The sequence below is a fragment of the Gopherus flavomarginatus genome, chromosome 1 (genome assembly GCF_025201925.1).
Source record: "Gopherus flavomarginatus isolate rGopFla2 chromosome 1, rGopFla2.mat.asm, whole genome shotgun sequence".
NCBI lineage: Eukaryota > Metazoa > Chordata > Testudines > Testudinidae > Gopherus > Gopherus flavomarginatus.
The window spans coordinates 252,250,766-252,271,382 of NC_066617.1; the positions used below are offsets into that span (position 1 = coordinate 252,250,766).

The 20,617-nt window shown below is 39.0% G+C and overlaps 1 protein-coding gene across 4 annotated transcripts in view; it reads left to right on the forward strand.

Annotated features, from left to right (window-relative positions):
* The window catches only part of MAP4K4 (mitogen-activated protein kinase kinase kinase kinase 4), a 264,439-nt gene that overhangs the window by 218,631 nt on the left and 25,191 nt on the right, over nucleotides 1–20,617 (forward strand). Inside the window, exons 17-27 of one of the 4 annotated variants that reach the window (XM_050923011.1) lie at nucleotides 1,081–1,311; nucleotides 2,203–2,309; nucleotides 3,030–3,181; nucleotides 3,509–3,606; nucleotides 3,903–3,911; nucleotides 4,781–4,956; nucleotides 5,554–5,674; nucleotides 6,782–6,973; nucleotides 9,557–9,674; nucleotides 9,958–10,128; nucleotides 14,545–14,688. In XM_050923011.1, the coding sequence (XP_050778968.1) occupies nucleotides 1,081–1,311; nucleotides 2,203–2,309; nucleotides 3,030–3,181; nucleotides 3,509–3,606; nucleotides 3,903–3,911; nucleotides 4,781–4,956; nucleotides 5,554–5,674; nucleotides 6,782–6,973; nucleotides 9,557–9,674; nucleotides 9,958–10,128; nucleotides 14,545–14,688 (1,519 nt within the window). The remainder of the gene's footprint in view (nucleotides 1–1,080; nucleotides 1,312–2,202; nucleotides 2,310–3,029; nucleotides 3,182–3,508; nucleotides 3,607–3,902; nucleotides 3,912–4,780; nucleotides 4,957–5,553; nucleotides 5,675–6,781; nucleotides 6,974–9,556; nucleotides 9,675–9,957; nucleotides 10,129–14,544; nucleotides 14,689–20,617) is intronic. The other 3 variants (XM_050923020.1, XM_050923027.1, XM_050923031.1) reach the window with 3 other exon arrangements.

Below are 20,617 nucleotides of genomic sequence, written 5' to 3' on the forward strand. Positions count from 1 at the left end.
GCAGTATTTGATAATCTTGGGCTTGTGTGTGTTACTTTATGCTAACCATGTCAACTATTTCTGAAGTCCTGCCTTTGACTTGTACTCAGATGAATCTTTCTCTTGCACAGCTTTGTGTAATAAAACAATTCAATAATACACTTATAAAACCAAATAGAGACACCATCATAAAACTAAGGTTAAATGCTAACTCTTGATTGAGTGGGTGAAAACAATGTATCCTAGAGTTATGATCTTATCTGAAAAGGATTTTCCTCCTAATCTGTTTCAGAAAGCATTTTTCAAACAAATGGCTTACTGAGCTTGCAATTGAGAAGGGAATAGGGTGGAGGGTTAATTTGAGGCTTACAAATAGAACTGCTAATGGAGCTTTAATTATGGAACTGCTGCTGTGCCTCCATCATGTACGTGTGTGTGTTTGTACAGTATATGATATATATGGTGAATGTATAATATGCATTATAAATAATATGTAACATAGTGTATAATATACATATAACATACATAATATATAAATATATATTATATATGTAATATATATAGAAAAATACTGCAATGACTGTAAAGGAATAAAAGCTTTTGTTTTATGATCTTCCTTCAGAAGTTTTGTGTTGTCTAGTAAATTTAAGATTTTAGTTATAATATAAATCAGAACATATTTTGGTTTGCACATTTGGCAGTATTCTTAACTTACAGATTTCTTCACTTTGATATCTGCTTCAAATTGTCCATCCAACAGGTGCTGCTATCTAAGACCTGATCAGAGTCCAGTGAAGCCAGAGGAAAAGCTCCTGTTGATTTCATTGGGCTCTGGTTCAGGCCCGTAGTGCAGATCTTACGTTTATTTTTTTTCTGGTTACCAGTGTATGTGTATTTGGAGAGCGCACCTCACCAAAATGCATACATGCTGTGTTCTAAGTCTGTTACGTTCTCTGGGCACCTTCCTTGCTTTTTGATTCCACCTCACGCTTGCCTTATGCCATAACCAATTTGTCTCTCCCTACCCACTCGCCTTTATTCTGTTAAAAAAGCCAGTTGTACAGAGCGCATTGAATGTTTTATGTTTTGTTTTCTTGTAAGGTACAGTGGTCCCATCTGGCATCTCTCAAGAACAATGTTTCCCCTGTCTCGCGATCCCATTCCTTCAGTGACCCTTCTCCCAAATTTGCACATCACCATCTTCGTTCTCAGGACCCATATCCACCTTCACGCAGTGAAGTGCTAAATCAGAGTTCTGACTCTAAGTCGGAGGTACCTGACCCCACTCAAAAGGCTTGGGCTAGATCAGACAGTGACGAGGTGCCTCCAAGGGTAAGGAGTAGAAAGACAGAAGTGTGCTTTTTTTTTTCTTTTTTAATTTGAAGAGTGTGATCATTTACGCACTGGAAAACCAGGTCCACAGAATAGTGCCATGATTGGGGAACATATTTTTGAAGGGAGTTTATACTGTAGATATCTAGTCAATTGGCTCATGATAACATGTTAAAAAAAGGAATTACAACCTCTGATGACAATGACAAATATTTATACACTATGGCTCTTGTAGAGAAGTGATTTGTTATGCAAAGTTAACAGATCATTACAATGTTCAGGAAAGAATTTAAAACATCCTTGACATGATAGCTTAAAGTGTATTTTATTCTATTTCCAATTGGAAAACTGAGCTGTAAACCATGAACTTATTTAAAGTTTAGATGGAACTCAACAAAAAAGAAACATTCAATATTTTTTCCCCTTCCGCTTGGGATTTGCTTTTTCTGAATACGTTCTTGCTTCCCACCAGTCTGTCTCCTGCTGATCCATTACCGGACATTTGTTTGGTTCCTTTGAGTTTATTTTCCTAATCCTCATGCTATTTCAGCAAATTGCTTTGTGTCTCCCTTGCTTCAGTCAAAATGCCATATTCTTTTAAAATGTCTCAGTAGTCTGGGGGTAAGGGGTATGTATGTTTGTGTGGTAGCTATTTAGGTATGTTAGTCCAAACTTTCAGTTCTTTTCAGTATCTAAACAGCAGCCCAGCTAAAGATTCTTCATGTTTTCTTTTTTGTTTTCTTTTGTTTTGTTTTCTTTCATTTTGTTCAATTATACTGACTTTGACTTAGAATAATGTTATTCAAAATGTATTTGCTGTGGCAGAAGAATCTTAATTTTCCCCGTATCTCCTTTCTACATTAATTTTTACGGTTTCTTTTTTCACCCAAGGTACCTGTGAGAACAACGTCCAGGTCTCCTGTCCTATCACGTCGAGATTCTCCACTGCAGGGCAGTGGGCAGCAGAATAATCAAGCGGGGCAAAGAAACTCCACGAGGTTCGTAAGCCCAGATTTCTCTCTCTCTCTCCTGTTTTGTAAGGGAAAGTTAGTTGGAAGCCAGAGAAAGGATCAGTGGCATTATCTCTCAGATGTGAAGGAAGGAGGAAAGTGGACCCATTCTCTCTCAGCAGTCAGTGTTGAATTTCTTTGACCTAAATAGTTCAACAAATCTTAATGAATTTTATTCTTGCCTCTGCATCTTTGAAGGGGCTGTTTGAATAAGTCTTGCAATATTTTCAGAGTAGTCTTAACATTTAGAAAAAAGGGCCCAGTCACGTAATTGCTTTCTATCAGGTATTGTACTTAGTGCTGGAAATGGTCCCTTTGTGTTGCGGTGGGGGCTTTTCCCAGGAGCAAGCATGGTGCCCAGTAGTAAATATCTATGGAATCTAGGGCTAAGGGAACCCAGAGGCTTTTCAGCTCTCAAATTTTGTAGTGTTGCATAGCCAGTCCTCAAACAAAAAGTAGCACAAAAAGCACTTAAGCATTGTTTTAATTTATTTTTTGTGTGTGTGAAAGTTTGGTTCCTCAGGTCTTAAGATGGCTAGTGTGGCTGCTGCATAGGGTGTGAATTGCTGTGAAAGTCCTAAGCACAAGGATTAGTATACTCCTTCTGATCAGTCATTCATGAAATATAGATGAGTAACCAAGCTTGATTTTAAGTTTAAAATGCAATAGCTGAAATTAAAGTTGACAAATGCACTTTTCTTGAGACAGCAATATAGAGCCTCGTCTGCTATGGGAGAGGGTGGAGAAACTTGTGCCGAGACCAGGCAGCGGCAGTTCTTCAGGCTCAAGTAACTCCAGCTCACAGCCAGGGTCCCATCCTGGATCTCAGAGTGGCTCTGGTGAACGGTTCCGAATGAGATGTAAGTCCTCTTCTTCCCTCCCTTCCCCCTTTCTTTAGGATTGCTGGAAGATTCTGTAATGTTTGAATTGTGCAGTAGCTAATGATAATAGTAACATGAATGAAGGACAATGAATCTTCACTTAAAAGGAATGTTTAATGTAAAGTATCAGGCTGGGAAGTTTTTGATTCTCTGTATGTGCCGTCCCTTTTCATAGCCCTATGGCTGAAATACCCAGTGGAGACAAGGCCTTGTGCTCCTTTTGCTGCAGAAATAAAAAAAATCCTAACTTAACAATGACCCTCCTTTTTTGTGTGTTTTTTTTGGGGGGGGTCTTGACACATGTAGCATCATCCAAATCTGAAGGTTCACCGTCTCAGCGTCATGAAAATGCGGCCAAAAAACCTGAAGAGAAGAAGGAAGTCTTCAGACCCAACAAGCCTGCTGTAAGCTAAACCTAACTCTGCTCGTTATCTGATTTTTTTGCTTGCTGTTAGATAAGTCCATTACAAATACTTACATGGTGAATCCAAGCATTATGAGTGAATTAGAGATTTAGTTTGGCAGTTGCATATTATGAAGTGTTAAACATTTAAATGTACTTTATTTGCTGCTTGAATTTTTGTGTGTTCTCATTTTCGTCCTTTCAAACCTCTCCTTCTATCCTGTGCACTCTTCATGTGGCTGGACCAATGATGATTCATCTGACCCAACCATACCATCTTTGTGCTGAATGGTGCAGGGAGAAGTGGTAAGCACTTAGCTATTACAATTGAATGTCACAGCATATTTTTTTGTTTATTTTTTGCAGTTATCATTAGATTTTGCACTTTTAGTATCCAAGAGGTCAGAGTAGATGATTCCAATGGTTCCAACTGAATCAAAATCTATGAATATGTTGTTTGTTTTTATATTGCCCTAGCACTCAAATGACCAAATCAAATGAAGTCCTTTACAGGAAGATGGTGGCTCTGATCCCATCAGTTTATAAACTACAGATGCTCCCCGCTTACGCAAGCGTTCCATTCTGGAACGCCTTGCGTAACTCAAATTTTGCGTAAGTTGGAAACGTATCTCCGACTATTACGCGCAAAAAACCAAAACAGTTTTTCCGTAAGTGCGGATTTGCGTAAGTCAGGTCTTGCGTAACCCAGGGAGCGTCTGTATGTGAAATATTTTGTACAAACTGTGTTCAGCTGAACAGACAGCTCAGTAAATTTAGGCTGTTTTATAACTTTGCTGCCCAAATTTCTGTGCACTGTAGCTTGTCAATATGCAGAACAGTTGGAGAGGGAAAATGTTGGACTCCTTAAAACAATGCATTACAGTGTGTTCATTGCTCTAGCAGTTCTGGTGGGAGTAACAGGGGGCAGAGACCTACATAGTCTTAAATTTTTAGGGTTTGTTTTTTTTAATTTGCCAGTAAAGCACAATGAAATCAGTAAACCAACAACAACAAAAAAAAACACCTGTTGCTGGGAACTATGGAAGTGCAGCAGCAAACTGAACAAACTCAGTCCCCACAGCTGTGTTGCTGATACGTTGCCTCTCCTCTCCACTCTGCAACCTCACTGTTGTATTTCATATTCTTCTTTTTCCCCTTTTTCTCATTCTTGTTAGGATTTAACTGCCTTGGCAAAGGAATTGCGAGCTGTAGAGGACGTGCGACCTCCACACAAGGTGACAGACTATTCATCATCCAGTGAAGAGTCGGGGACAACAGATGAGGAGGATGACGATATGGAACAAGAAGGAGCAGATGAATCTACATCTGGGCCGGAGGATGCCAGAGCTGTGTTAGTTGTTTTGTGTTTTTTCTGTTTTGCATGGATATGGGGAAAAGCCCACAACGTATGTTTCGTTCATTAGCCCTATTTTATTAAGACCATATTCAGGAGTCCATCAAAAGTACTTAGCAGTCAGTTAATGCTCACATTTCCAGAACACGTAGGGTAATATCTTCAAAAATGGTCCCTTTTCAGAAGTGTCTAGTGTCTAGCATTTAGTCTAAGTGCGTTTGAAAGTCAACGAACAAGTGCCTAAATCACTTTTTAAAATAGGACGTAAGCTCCTAAGTCACTTTGGCACCACTTGAAAATTTGGTCCTTTAAATTTTAATGTTTGTCTTCTGTTACTAGAAGCCAAATTATAGTGTTGTGTGTTGTTCCCTTCCCTTGTTTGCATTTTATAAAAGGTGAAGAATTGTTTTTAGCAATTCTAGACTCATTTGCTTCTTGAAGAAGCTCTTCCTTGATGATTTATGTCAATATTCCACTTTGAATGCAGCTGTAAACGATCTATGACATGCACTTGATACGAATACATGACGACAGAGCTAAAACAGAAATACTGTGGGGTTATTTTATCCAAATTATTTCTTTCTTGATGCATAGATCAACTCTGAACCTGAGCAATGGTGAAACAGAGTCAGTGAAAACCATGATTGTCCACGATGATGTGGAGAGTGAACCTGCCATGACGCCTTCCAAGGAGGGTACTTTAATCGTCCGACAGGTATTGTATTTCCTTCCTTGCACAGTTCTGTGCCTTTACTGTGATCATTAACCCGCTTGTTCATTCACCCATGCTGTTTCTACATTATATTTTTTGTCCATGTTATCAAGACACAGATGTAGCATACTTTGGATGTGCAGACACTTGATGCATGCAGAGAAAAGAGTAGTCTCCATCCCTTGCTGCTACTGTTTTGCATGCTTTGCAATGACATCCATTATAGCACCATGCAGAGCACCTCAAAGTCTGTGTCAAAAAAGTGATAGAAAAGCTGCAGGTGTATGAAGAAAGCTCTTAGCACAGAAGAACTTAACCTGGTTTTATGGTAGAACCAGATGCTGGATCTCGGAATTAGAAAGGGTGGGAAGAAGTGCTCAATTCTTTTAACTACTTTAAGCCTAAAATCAAGAACAAACTAACAAAAAAGCAAGGTAGCAAACAATTGGTGCTGGGGGCTGGGAGGGAACGTTACAAGGGGCAGGGCAGTGCCTGTGGATGGATCTAGGTGTGTTGTTTCTTTTCCTTCTATTTTGAAATGTTCTATCTTTTATGATTTGTGAAGATGCTTCTTTGTGTATTAAACTAGCTCATCTGTTAATGAGTCTGTCAGCTCCTAGGACTTCCTCAGTAATCACTTTCTTGAGTTTTGCAACTGAATGTAATTTTTTTTAGTTGAACCTACAGTTTGCTAATTAAGATTTCATGGTGACTGTTTAAATAGCTAGATTAGGGAATTCACCAGATATTTCAAGTTCTTGTCAGAATGTGACTCAAGCTAGAATTAAATAAAATGATGGCAAACAATAAATATAGATAGCTTTTCCGTTTGGTCATAGTAGGAGCAGCATTGACTTACAGGCACAATTATTCTTTTGGTAAATGAGCTAGCATTGCAAGTGAATCAGATTAAGTGAGAGGCTCAGTTCTGCTTGCCAGAGATGCAGCATTTACTGAGTTCTGGAAGATCAGCACACTTCTAACCCAGGCATCAAGGCATAGGATATCGATCGGTACGTTTAAAGAAAAAACAAAAAGTAGATAAAGTTGATAGGGATGAAAGCCTTAAGCAGCACTTGAGCAAGACAAGTGTGCCTGTTTTTTCTACAGAGTACAGTTGACACAAAGCGTGCCAGCCATCATGAGAGCAATGGCTTTGCCGGTCGCATTCACCTCTTGCCAGATCTCTTACAGCAAAGCCATTCCTCCTCCACTTCTTCCACCTCCTCCTCCCCATCCTCCAGCCAGCCGACACCCATCATGTCCCCACAGACACCCCAGGACAAGCTAACTACTAATGAGGTATGTCTTGCACCACAGCTGGCTGCTTTCTTAGGGTTATTCCAGTATTGCCTAATAGCTAGTTTGCAGAGGAACTCCAGCCAATCTTCCCCTGCTTTTTTCTGTCACTTTTCTCCCACCCCCAAAATAACACATTTCAGTTCTGTATGAAAAGCCCTTAACTTTAGATCAGTTTTACCCCAAACTTGCTAGTTTACTATTTTTACTTTCTACAGTGAGTCATTAATTGCATGGCTTTTGTTTAAACTAAACTTGATTACCATATAGCCAGACAAGTTTTGTTTTTTTTTTAAATTTCTGTATTTTGGGAACAGGCTAGTTGCAAGGAGTCTGCTGGGGTTTTAAAAAATAATTAAATCAAACCTGGTAATTTTGTTTTGATTTTACCATAAAAAAGGAGCAAATAACTAGGCATGTGCAAGTAACTCACTTGTGCAAACTACCAACACAAGATAGGAAGCTGGTTTCAGGGTCACTGAAGGATTTTACTCTTTGAAATTGCCACATGGGGTTTGTGCCCATTTCAGGAAAGCTAGGTTGTTTGGGGGATTCCGTTGTTTGGAATAGTGTATTACAGGAGCTCTTCAGGTTTTTATGGAATAGTTGTGCTATGAAAAATGACCATGGAAAAATGACTCCTGCTTATTCTCCAAGTCTGCTCTCTTATCTCTAGTTGGAGTCTTATCTGAGGCCTTCACTGTTCCAGAATTTGACTCCTGTTATCTTTGCTGGCTCTGCAGTGCTAAGAGGGACTGTTTTTCATTCTTATAAACCAACAACAGAATTGTTCATCAAATCCTGGTTATATAGTGAATCCTTGTACTTTTGCGACTCTTTGAAGGTGATGGGGATGCACAGGTGTCAGTGAATTTGTCCTGCACATCCTGTAATGCTGGTGGCAAGAAATGAGAAGGAAAGCACCCAGCGTGACTTTCAGTTTCCAGGTTGAACAGGCAGGCCTGGCATTTAGAGAAAACATCTTTAGACTTGTAAACAAGTATGATGTAGCGTCAACCTGCCCCTATAAATGTGCAACAACATGCTGCTGCTTCTCAGAATAGAACTGAACTTTAAACATACAGGTGCTTTGACATCAGTGCCAGGCTGAGATATTCTGTGTACAGTTACAAAAGAACCTAAGGTAATGGTGATGTACCATTTTCACAATAGGATGAAAAGCGTGTGTGAAACATATTGAACCATGTGACAGCAAGCATTCATTTTGTCACAGAAATTCAGTCCTTGTAATGCTTGTCATTCTTCATTTTCAGCTGTGCTTCACTAGTCTTTAACTTTGTAAAAATACACTCTGACAGATTACATAGACCAGTTCAGTGATTCAAGGATATACCTGTTCATTACTTTGTTCTAAGCAACAAATAAGCAGGGTTCAATCAATTTAGCTTAAACTGAGCTTTGATAAGGAAACTATGGCAGTTGTTTGTGGTTACATTGAAGTTATTAGTAATGTGGTTGAAAATATTTTGCTTTGCAGAAAAGTTCAGTATGGTTAAGCCCAATAATTATATTTGGTGAGGAAGGTGGAGGTTTAGAGGGGACAGAGGCTTTAGACTGATTAACAGTGAGGAAGCTCCTCCAATCTTGTTTGCAAAAGCATAAAACAAGCTGAGCAGAGGCACATTCCTTTTGTCCGCAGTAACTCTACACATACAGAGAAACACACTCACACTTTTTGATTGTTTTTTATTTGTACCATTCTGCTTTAATGTGCAATGTTATCACTATAACACTTAACTCACTAAACTGGCAAGGATTTTTCAGTCATTCCATCTCCACTTTTAACAGTTCATTGTTTCATTTGTCTTTCTCCCATTTTTTGTGTTTAGAATACAAAACTAAATAAAGCACCAGTGCTTTTATCAACTACATATTCATAGCTTCATATCACTGTTTACTGCACCTTTCTCACTAATGAGCCCGTTGTTTGATACAGGTGTAATATTTGCTATGTAAAATGATGGTGGAAGAAACTGCTGGAGCTTTCTGGCAAGAGGCTCAGTTTAAAAAAACAAAAGTAAAGAATTAACATGAAGTACCAGACATTGAAATTTCATTAATCATAGAAGTGAATGCCTGATCCCAGATTATTTAGATTTTGTTGCCCAAACTAAGAGATCAAATTCCATAACATATTAAACAAGCTCATGTAAGGAGATGCGTAACAAATAGAAGTATGTAGTGGGCAGTTCACAAATAGAAAATTAAAATTATGTAATGAAGTAGTGCTAGCTTCTAATAACTTCATAAGTACCGTACATATATTAACCAATGATAAGAAGACATTCCCTTACTTTTTTGCCTGTTGTTGTGACCATTCCTCAAACATCTCCTTTAAAATCTGAGATAATAGGGGTGAAGGACACACTGACTACATTTAGTGGTAATGTGTGAAATGTGCATCTGTGGTGCCTGCCGTATGTATATAGGAAGTATAAAAGGTTGGGGATGGGTGGGAAAGGGCTTCAGAAAAACGGTAAAATTCTGTAGTGACTTAGAAATGTTCATTGTTATCATCACTTTTTGTTGTCATTTGTATTAATAAAGTTGAAATTTACATTGCAGACTCAGTCCGCTAGTAACACACTCCAGAAACACAAATCTTCCTCCTCCTTTACACCTTTTATAGACCCCAGATTACTACAGATTTCTCCATCTAGTGGGACAACTGTGACTTCTGTGGGTAAGTAATGTAGATGCAAGAAGACAACTGGGGAAAAAAAAAAGGTTCAGTGACTTGGAGTTGCTCTTTAAAATAGTTTAGAATGTTTCCATCATGCTTGTTACTTGGTTTGCACTGGATTGCATAGTTTATTTCCTTTTTCCATTTACATTTCTTACAAAAAGAAAGACTTGCTTAATATGATCAGTTACTGATCTGGGTTATTTAATAGAAAGTATATAGTAAATATTTGGCACTTAGAAGATATTATTACATGTACTTTTTTTTTTCTCCCCCCCCCCAGTGGGATTTTCTAGTGAAGCCATGAGGTCAGAGGCAATAAGGCAAGATCCCACCAGGAAGGGATCAGTGGTCAATGTGAATCCTACCAATACACGACCACAAAGTGACACCCCAGAGATTCGCAAATACAAGAAGAGATTCAATTCTGAGATTTTATGCGCTGCCTTATGGGGTAATGTACATCTGTGTCCCTCCCTTTCCTCCTCTCCTCCCCTTATCTCCTTGTTTTTCTTTGTCATTTACTTGATTGATTTTATGAACTCTCTAAGTGCATGAAGAGTGAGAGGAATTTGTACTGTAGTAATTATCTGGTGTCCAAAGAAGCCATAGATTACAACACAGGGAGGGATGGGAGGTTGTCTCTTACAACTTCTTGGTGTACATGAAAATAGTTTTGCAACTCAGAGCACACCAGTATAAGCTTAATGACCTGGAAATGGGGTCTAGGCTGTTCATAAATTCATTTAAGGAGCAAGGATAAATAAATGTCCAATACTTTGAAATATCTACATAGTACTAAAAGCTCAGTCTTATGTCGTCATAGTGAGATCTGGTTACTATTATGCTTACGGTGTGGCTATTCTGAGGTCTAGCTTCATGAAAGTTCTGACTGGTATGTTTTCAGGATTGAATAATAATCATTCAAAATTTTGTCAGCCAATTGGACATTCTTTTCAACTTTTTAAACCTCTTTTTAGTATACGTCTGCAGCTTTTGTGGGTTATGGTAATCTTTGCTGTACATTTTGTGTCAGTACAAGGTTGTTAGGTTAATAATAGGTTCAAAAAGGGTATTGTATTTGATTTTGCTTCTCCGAATTCTTGCTGAGAAATCAAAGGGCTTGATTAGAATGTATTTTCATGTTACAACTTTTATATTAGTGATCTCCCATCAATTTAGTTGGAATCACATAATTATCTGGAGAGAATAGGGCAAGTAACTAGGAAACTTCTTCTGTTTGAGACTACGGGCCACGTTCTCTCCAAGCTCTGCTCAGTGCATTTAGGGCTAGGATCTCGGGGTGCCAGTGTGCCATTTACAGTTATGGCTCTTAGTTATCTTATACCAGAGAAGGATTAGTCTGATGCCCATTTCCTACCTTGATATGCCCCCTACACCTATGGTGATTTTGTAGAGGAGTCATCTTCACTGGCTTTACAATAGCAGAAAAATTGCCTGTGCCATGAGAATGCAACACTGGCCACACTAATTGCCAGAATCCTGTCCTTTTGATACTGATATGTTTTAATACTTTGAAACAAAAACACTAAACAGTTGTGAATGTTGAAAAAGCTGGAGGAAAAAGAGTTGGTCCTTCCCCAAAGTCACATGATTAGTAGACTAAGTGTGGGGCTGCTGTGATATTTTCATTTACATAGCACTTTACAAGTTATGGTGTGTAGGTAAATATTATTTGCTACTTTACAGGAGGCGCTCAGAGAAGTAAAGTGACTTGCTCAGAGTTAATATAAATAAAAACTAGGCTCAAAATCTAGGTCTCCTGGTTCTCTACTTGCTTCACTAAATCCCAGTTGTCCATCTGTAAAATAGGAGACAATGATATGTACTATACAGGAGGTCTGAAAGCATGCATGATTTAAGATGCTAGTAGGTAGATAGATATGTTGTTCTCATTCTGCGTATTAGGAAACTGGCTCAGCAAAGCTGTCTTACTGCAATTTTTCAAACCTGGTAGTCTGAACTTAGTGAAAGTCCTGCAGATACTCAGAACACTTGAAAATTTAGACATTTAGGTGCCTAAAGATGGGTTTAGGTGTGATAGTTTTAGGTAGTTGATCTAAACAAATTGCCTGGAAAGCACAATTGTCTAGATAGACATAAAAACAACGAGGAGTCCGGTGGCACCTGAAAGACTAACAGATTTATTGGGGCATAAGCTTTCGTGGGTAAAAAATCCTCTTCTTTAGATGAATGTAGTGAAAATTACAGATGCAGACATAAATATACAGACATATGAAGAGAAGGGCTAGATAGACATAAGAGACCTGGATTTTAATCTTGGCTTTGACACCACCTAGCTTCGTATGTTTCATTTTACATTTCTAGACTAGTTTTGCTATCTACAAAGCAAGGATAATTATATTTATCTTCTTCATTAATACATGTTCATAAAGTGCGATATTCAAAAATAGGAGTATGGCTGGTTATCAGCAGATGTGTGTTGGGGGGAAGAGGGGAGGGACAGGAATAGGAATGGGGGTAGAAGCAGTTCCTGCCCACTATTCGTTCTGTGAGGCTATGTGTTTTTGGGGGCTGTCGCCATTCCAGCCCTTCTTCATCAATCAGCTTTATCAGAGTTCACCAGTGTCAGTTTTTGCCCAAATGTAGGCTTAATATTTTTACATGCTTTGGTGTGAATAATTTTCAGTGCAAATTTATAATTTTGTGCAAATGAAGATGTCAGAGTGAGAGGGGGATAAAGAGAGAAGGAAGAATGAAATCACACCAAATAAATTGGGAACAGGTGTCACAAACTTCCATGCCAAATCAAATTGCTCTGCCTGTAGGGGCTGGACCATCACTTATGTTTAGTGCTTTCATGTTTCTTTGATTTACATATTTCATTCTTCTGTTGATTTGAAATAAAATCCTGGAGGTATTTTACAGCTATAACAAACACTTTCTTGTTAAACATTTAGGCCAAATTTATGCTGGTGTATGCAGGCACATCTTTATTCTCAATGGATTTGTGCCTAGTTATCCCTGCTAGGAGTTTGGTCCTTGCCAGACTAAGTATGATAGCTCCTGTAAAGAGAGAGGGGGTTTTTATTGCCTTTACTAATTGTAATGAAATAATGTTTAAGGCTGTAAGTTTTATAAGATTCTCTCAGGAAGTTATCTGAATAGTTAATAACAAAGATGGAATATCGGAGAGGTAGATGCCCAGTCCCCCAATACAAAAGAAAGGCACTTGTGGTAGCAGGCACACTTTGAAAAATTAGAACTGAGCTGCAGGGGGGGAAATATAGAGATTTTCATAGGCCTGAATGCTGCAAATACAAAGACGTTTTAAAGTTTAGGCATTAGTTACTGCTGGCTCACTGCTCATATCAATTTATTTAAACAGGGAGGTGTAAGGAACAACGGGCTATATATAATGGGGTGTGAAATACCTGTCAGAAATACATGAAGAATTAAAGATACCACAGAAGGATATAGGCAAGGGTTATAGGGCCCTGACACCCGAAAGGGATGGAAAAGACCTTGAGTGAACAAATTTACATGTATGTTTGCTTTAAGCATATAGCATAACCTATACTAAGAAGCCTAAATGAATTAAGGCTCTGTTCAGAGTTCTAATGACAAGAACAAATCAGTCAATATCTGCTCTTCTAATTAGTACCATCCCTGTGCTATTGCTATAGTATTATTAGGTACTCTTCCTCACAGCTTAGACATAACGATCTGTGAGATGTAGGGAAGAATGTACCTTTTGAAATTACAAAACAGTAATCAATAAAAGCAAGGAGCCTGCTGATTTAAGGCTGTCATAGCATCCTAAAATGCTGTTCTGTTGTTTAGATATTGCCATAAATGTAGTTTGCAGGGCTGCCCACTGTTTAATTTCTGTGTAGCTGAATCAGGTCTACTGTATTAGTAGTGCTCAGTTTAGGATACAAGACCTAATTAATCCCTGGTTTAAGTGTACTGGTGATAACAAAATTACACCAGGGATTAATTTGGCCTACTGTGACAGCTTCTAACTCTCAATAGCCATAATTGTACAGTTTTGTGAATTTACCTGTGTTATTTCAACCTGTTTTATTGCATTTAAAAATAAAAGCTTTATGTTGTGATGTCTAATGAAATGTTTGAGGAGGTCTAATAAAGTGAGTCACAAAATTGGTTTGACTCTCATCCCTTATGCTGTATTTCAACTGTCCTTTTGCTCTCTTCACATAATTTGTGGCAATTGCTGTCTGTTATGATGGCAAGGATTGAAAAATTTAATAGACTTCTACTAACCAGATGAGTGTGGAGTGTATGTAAAGGGGAACTATTGAGGTCAAGGACAATTCCCCATTGAAAACCCCCTTTGCAGTAAAGTTCTATAGAACTAGATAGGGATGAAACCAATACAGTTCTGTAAAAATGAAATAGGGTTCTATAAAAAAAAATTGTTCTAAAACCCTATAGTATTTAATGGTGATGTATCTGTAGGTTTTAAAAACCACTCTATAGAATTCAGTTGCAGAAAGATCATTCTATTAAGTTCTATAGAATGGTTTTAAGCTGTCTTTCTCTATTAAATTCTGCATGACTTTTTTTCATAAGACCCTTGCTATCTTCAGTTCTTGGGAAGTGGAGGATGGACCCTGCTCTGGAAGGCTTCCTCTTGTGTATCAGCCTCTTGCTAGTGTATGTGTGATAAATTTGATGTTCCACCTACCTATCACAGTTAGGGGGGTGGGGTCTCTGCTACTCCGCCCCTCTGCTAGGTGTGCAGATGGAATCAGTGTTGGGTTTGAATACCTAAAGGAATGTAAGTTGTTCTGTAAAGCATGACTTAATCAACCTACCTGGAAAACATGCATTATAATTTGGGTGTTTTGTTTTTTTAACCTAGGAGTGAATTTGTTAGTGGGAACTGAGAGTGGTTTGATGCTGCTAGACAGAAGTGGTCAGGGGAAGGTTTATCCTCTAATAAACCGAAGACGGTTCCAGCAGATGGATGTACTCGAAGGCCTGAATGTCTTGGTGACAATATCTGGTAATGTCCATTTTTCAATATGTTATTTCTCTGAAATCCGGACCTTGCTGAAGTCAATGGGAGTTTTTGCCATTGACATCTGTGGGCCCAGGATTTTTCAGTCTTCATGCTTTCATATTTTTTAATGCTATGAACCAGCTTCCACACAAAACACCCCAAACTGCCTGCCCTGAAGGAAATTTTTTTTCACACGTTTGGAGGATAACATGATAAAATATTCTATTTTATTTATTTGTATTGTGTTTGGGAGAGGATGGGAGCAGGAAGTTATAAGTCCTCTTTTGAGTCTAGGTCACTAGAATAGAAAATACGTTGCAGAGTGCAGATGTAGGGCAGCATGGAAGGACGGGGAGGAAGGGCAGCATAGATGGGCATGGTGAAGTTACGATGGAGTAGATGGATGTCGCATCTGGATCTGTCTTTACTTAGTGAGACTGTAGCCCATTGATCAAACAGGGAGAGATATGGCCATTCTTTAAATAGTTCACACTTTAACATGTCCTAATGAATAATGGTTTCTTACTAAAGCTGGGAACTCCAGGCACTTTGGGCTCCAAGGGGCTATTTAAAAGGGCTACTTCATTTATTACACAATTTCACTGAGTTTACAGCAAATGGTTCTTGCAGATCTGCTTTTAGTTGTCTAACTTTCTCCTGTATTTTACCTTTTGCCATGCTCTGTTGTATGAACCCCCGGGTCATTTAGGGCTGCACACAGTGGTCACTGTGTTGCACTCCACAGGCACTTAGAGGTGGTGGCAGCAGGGATAGGACTCTGATCCTTCTGCTCCAAGAACATAGACCCCTAACATTGGAGCTAAAGGAGACTCTCCATTATGTATTAACTGTCTAGGTTCTGCAATACACACTGAAGCAGTTTCTGGTACCATTGGCTAGAAAACAGTGGTACACATAGACCCTAGCCTGCTCAGTGCAGTATGTGAGTGTACATGTTTGTTATCTATAGTACCACCTTTGTGCCAGTGTAGTAAAGCCCGTTGCTGTGTTTCCATTTAAACACACCTGTAATCTTTTCATCGGCTATAACTCGTTTACATTTCACTTATGGCTGACGACTGAATTACAAAAAAAAGATTAAACCAGGAACTTAAAAAAAAGTATACCTTTATAATGTACAATATTTCATGATAGCTTCCAACATGCTCCCTGGGTATCTATCTGAATGACACCATTAAATCGTCAGATGCAGTGTATAGTTCAATAGACTTATAAACAAAGATACCACCTAACCCAGCTTATATAATGTTCATTAGTTAATGTATCCCACGTTGGTGACGAAAATCTGTGGCTAAATCTCATGTGAAATTCTTTTAGCTTTGTTTACAGTTGTGTGAGTCACGATTCAAACACCCTGACACGTCCACTTTGTTTCCTTCAAGAACATCACTTCCTCTATTCAGACACGTTACATTAACCCTGAAGAAATTGTTTGAGCTGTAGCTGGCTTATGCCTTAAGCACTTTCCTCTATCCTGGGTTTTACAGGAGGTCACCAGAGTACAGTGAGGACGGAGGGTTTCTACCCACAGAGGCTGCATCTACATTTGGAGCGAGGGGTTGATGCCCAGCTTGAGTAGACATACTTACGCTAGCTCTCATTGAGCTAACACGCTACAAATAGTAGTGTAGCTACAGTATCTCGGGTAGTAGCCATGGTGGCTTGGGCTGGCCACCCTGAATACATACCGTGGGGTCCAGATGGGTTTGTACTCAAGGCGGCTAGACCATGCCACTGCTGCCCATGCTACCACAGCTACCCTATTATTTTTAGCATGGGAGCTCGATGAGAATTGGCAGAGATTCTGGCCCATGAGATGACTTTGTGGGGGAAGCCTACTGCCCTTTCTCTCCCAGGTCTCCTGCCCGCTATGCTCTTCATCCCATTCTTCTGCCCCTCCCACCACTCCATCACCAGTTCCTGGCTATTCTGACCCAAGGAAAAGCTCAGGCTATCTTTCCATTCCCTATTTAAGATGTTCTCTTTGCCTACATCACTCAGAGCAAATGGAAATGTTTAATTTTAACCAAACTTCTCCCAACAGTTGGCTTAATGGGCTTAGTCATGTAATTGTTTCTTTGGGATTTGATTTGGATTTGTTTAAAGGAACTTCACTTTAAGCAATGTAAGTACTTAAGTAACTGGTCCACAAAATGTTTAAACACCTTTTTCAGGAAATAAATATTTGAACGTATGTGATGGTAAAGTTTGAAAAGCATCTCCACCATGTTTGAATGAATTGCCTTGCATGAGGATTTTAGGAGGAAAATTTAATAAAATTACATCAACATAAAATGTAATTTGTTTTTATTTTTCAAAATTGTAAATCTTTAGCTGATGTGTTTACGACTTTCATGAAAGGCTGAAAAATGAATTGCTTAGATGCTTTTATTTTATTATTGTGACACTCAAAAGAGTTTGGTGCAAGTTGACAAAAGCAAGTTGCAGGTCCATAATCTGTTAGAAGGCAAAGGTATATCAGATGCTCAGATACTACAGTGATGAACATCTAGAAATGGCTGAAAACAAAAGTAAATAATTCAGCAGTAATAAAAGCAATCACTTGTCCTTACAGAGCACATTCCTAGGGATTTTACAAACGCTTAATGAACGGTTGCAGCAAATAAGTGGAGCTAGTTGAAATTTTCCTGTATTACAAATAAGGAAAATGTTGCATATTAAATGATTTGAGTTTAATCTCACAGCAAGCCTGTGACAGGGCCAGAATCAGAAATCAAATTTCCTGACTTCCAGTCATACACTTCAGCTGCTAGTCCATGGTGATGCTCACAAGAAATCATTTTATTCGAGGGCCAAAATAGAGTTTTTGCAATTGGCAAACCCCCCCCCTCCCCAATTTTTAGAACAGTTTACAACTCTAAACCTAAAAGACTCTTCCTAATTTTCTCTTTATTCTTGGTGCTCCGTTTCTGTGGATGCTTCATAGGAAATATGCCAATTATAATTGAATCTGTCTGTGACTACAGTGTCAGATCAGTTTACTTTGTTAAGCAGTTGTGTAAGTACATGCATAGCCACATTTATGTAACTAACCTTATATGTCAGTGGATGCATACTGGAAGGCAGAGGAGTTTCCTGGTTATCATGTGATTCTTTCTTTTTGTGTATAGACCACAAAGATTAAAAAAAAAAAAAATCATTTTGAAAACTATTTCTGGTTTGAGAAACTCCTTGTGCTTGCTTATCTTGTGGCTAGATATGAATAAAGAATCATACACTGGGAAAATCCATCCGTATCACTTGATACTGGTTTTTATTTGGTGAATTTTAGTAAATGATGGGGAAAGAAAACATGTTTTTCACTGCTTTTCTTTAAGAGACTGTTGAATGTTACCCACTTTTGCCAGATTCTATTTAATCCTCTAAGAGATCTTGCAGCCTGGGGGTTCAGGCTGTTACAGTGGTTTTAAACCACTTGTTGCACCATCCTGATCTGGGCTGCTCCTGGGACTGGAGAGGACTCCAGTGTGACTTAGACAGGTCCCCAGGACCATCTAAATTCCAGCAGCCTCCCTGGGCTGCCCACTGGGCTATGACACTGCCCAGGATCTCTGCAGTACTGCATGCCTTGACTCCAGTCTCTACTCCAGGGCTTGTGAAAGGATTCTCTAGAGGCAGCCTCATGGCTCTGTTCACAGTGCATGTGCCAGAGAGAATCTTCCCTCGGTCAGATTTGGGGCCTCAGGGGCTACTTTACACCACTCTAGCCCTTTTACTTGGTGTTCAGGATCTGGCAGAGAGGTGAGGGGGCCGAACTCTTAATATTAAAAGAGCCAAGCTTAGTAAAGCCTGCCATTAAGTATTCCCTCTCCTCTCTCCAAAAATGGTTAATCCCAGTTTAGTCTAATCCAACTGAAGCATCTGTCCTGTGCTCAGTTAGTTCAAAAAGATATGAAAAAGTAAAACGTTATGAGCCATATGCTCAAGTGGCTGTTCACAATCAACACTATTAATGTAGCTGCTTGGGACCTTTTGCTGATTCATACATACATTTATACGACTCCACTTTTTAATAGAGCTTTCTCTCTGAATCCCAATGGCAACTTTCCGCTTGATGGATTTTTAACGCTCAGAAATCCCTGAAAGGTAGCTATTGTAACTGAACTATTTGCTGCAACTTTAGCCAGTAAACTTCAAACAGGGACACTGTATCGTGCATACATATGAAGTGGCAGGTGAAGGCTGCGTGAACAAACCCTAATCCTGAATACTTAATTTTGCATCCTTAATAACAGTTTTATAACATAAAGGCTTTTAAAATTATTTTATATATATTGTAGTATAAGGACTCATAATGTACCACACCTCTACCTTGCTATAACCCTGTCCTTGGGAGCCAAAAAATCTTACCGCGTTATAGGTGAAACCGTGTTATAGTTGAACTTGCTTTGATCCACCGGAGTGTGCAGCCCCCTCCCCCCCCCCAGCACTGCCATACCGCATTATATCCAAATTCGTATTATATCGGTGGCATTATATCGAGGTAGCAGTGTAGATACTTCTCAAGCACAAAGGGCACAGATCCTGTACCAAAGAGCTGCGTTGTCGTCGGGATGGTCTACACCAACAACCTGAATGGTACATGACCTCCTTCTGTAGACCCTGCTGTACCGAAGCATAGTAGGGATAAATTAAGGACAACATTACCCTTAATTTCATTACTTTTTTCAGTATGTTTTGGTCTGATCAAAGCAGAAAGACCTTTTAAAAATGAATATTGGTTCTAAGTTATGGTATTTCAAATGAAATTCCTCTTCACATGCTTCAACTCAGTGAAGTTAATTGGTCATCTCGTCACAAACTCTCCCTCAACACCCTCAAAAAATCATTTTAAAAGCTTGTTCCTGGGATATCTTGTTTGCCCAAAGCAAATTTTTATGGCCAACAATATAAATTTATGACAAAAAAGATTAAACTTAATCTCAATTAATGTATAAAATGGTAATGACACACACTATGGCAGTGTAGTGTGTGATCTGTCTGTGCATATATGGTTGCTTTTGGACTTAGAATCTTCATGTTTTTTATTCTTTGCAGCGTGTTTCTCTTGTGGAACCTAACTATGGTAGACAATGTAGTTCATGGGTTCTCCTTTTTTTCATAATATGGACCCACATTATAATAGAGAGAGTGTGGACCAATTCCATTGACTATAATAGAGACCCACTATGACTACTCTCTCTATTCTGAGTCCTGTCAACCTCCTGTCTCATCACAGTCGCACAACTTCCCTCTCTCAAATGCCTATGTGGAGTAGTGGTATTAATGGGAAAACATTTAATTGTGTGTAACTGTTCTTCTGGTAGCTGTGGTCCATGAGAACTCCTAGTAGAAGCAGAGAGCCTGCCTTCTCTTTCTTTCCAGCTGTATTTATGGGCCTGCACTTACTTCTTTACAATGAAACAGCTGGAAGCAAGAAGAATCCAGGACTAGAAGAAGTAACTTGTCAGCTCTTCACAGATAATATGCAAATACTGTCTAACCCCGCAGTTGTTCATTGAACATTGTGTAAGAGCCATTGATGAGCTTGACAATGATGCTACCATTTCCATATTTCGTAACATGTCCTTTTTAAAATTAGTGTCAGTATTTTTATTTTAGTTTCTTCCCATCACATGCATGGTTTCTTTCTTCTTCTATCATTCTAGCTTGAAATTGGGCTAGATGTGACCGTTACAAGTGTCCCTATAATATAAGCGTCCAAGCTGCCATTTCTCCCAAAATCTAGATGATCACATCTCTGGTAAATAAGCATCTCCTGCTTCCTGTCCTGCTTGCAGTGTTGCACCATTTGGGACACAAGTAATCTGCCAACCAAACTTGTGTCAACATTTAGCAAGAGGGAGAATGTGTTTTAGCAACACGTGATGCTCTCAGTATAAGTCACTGC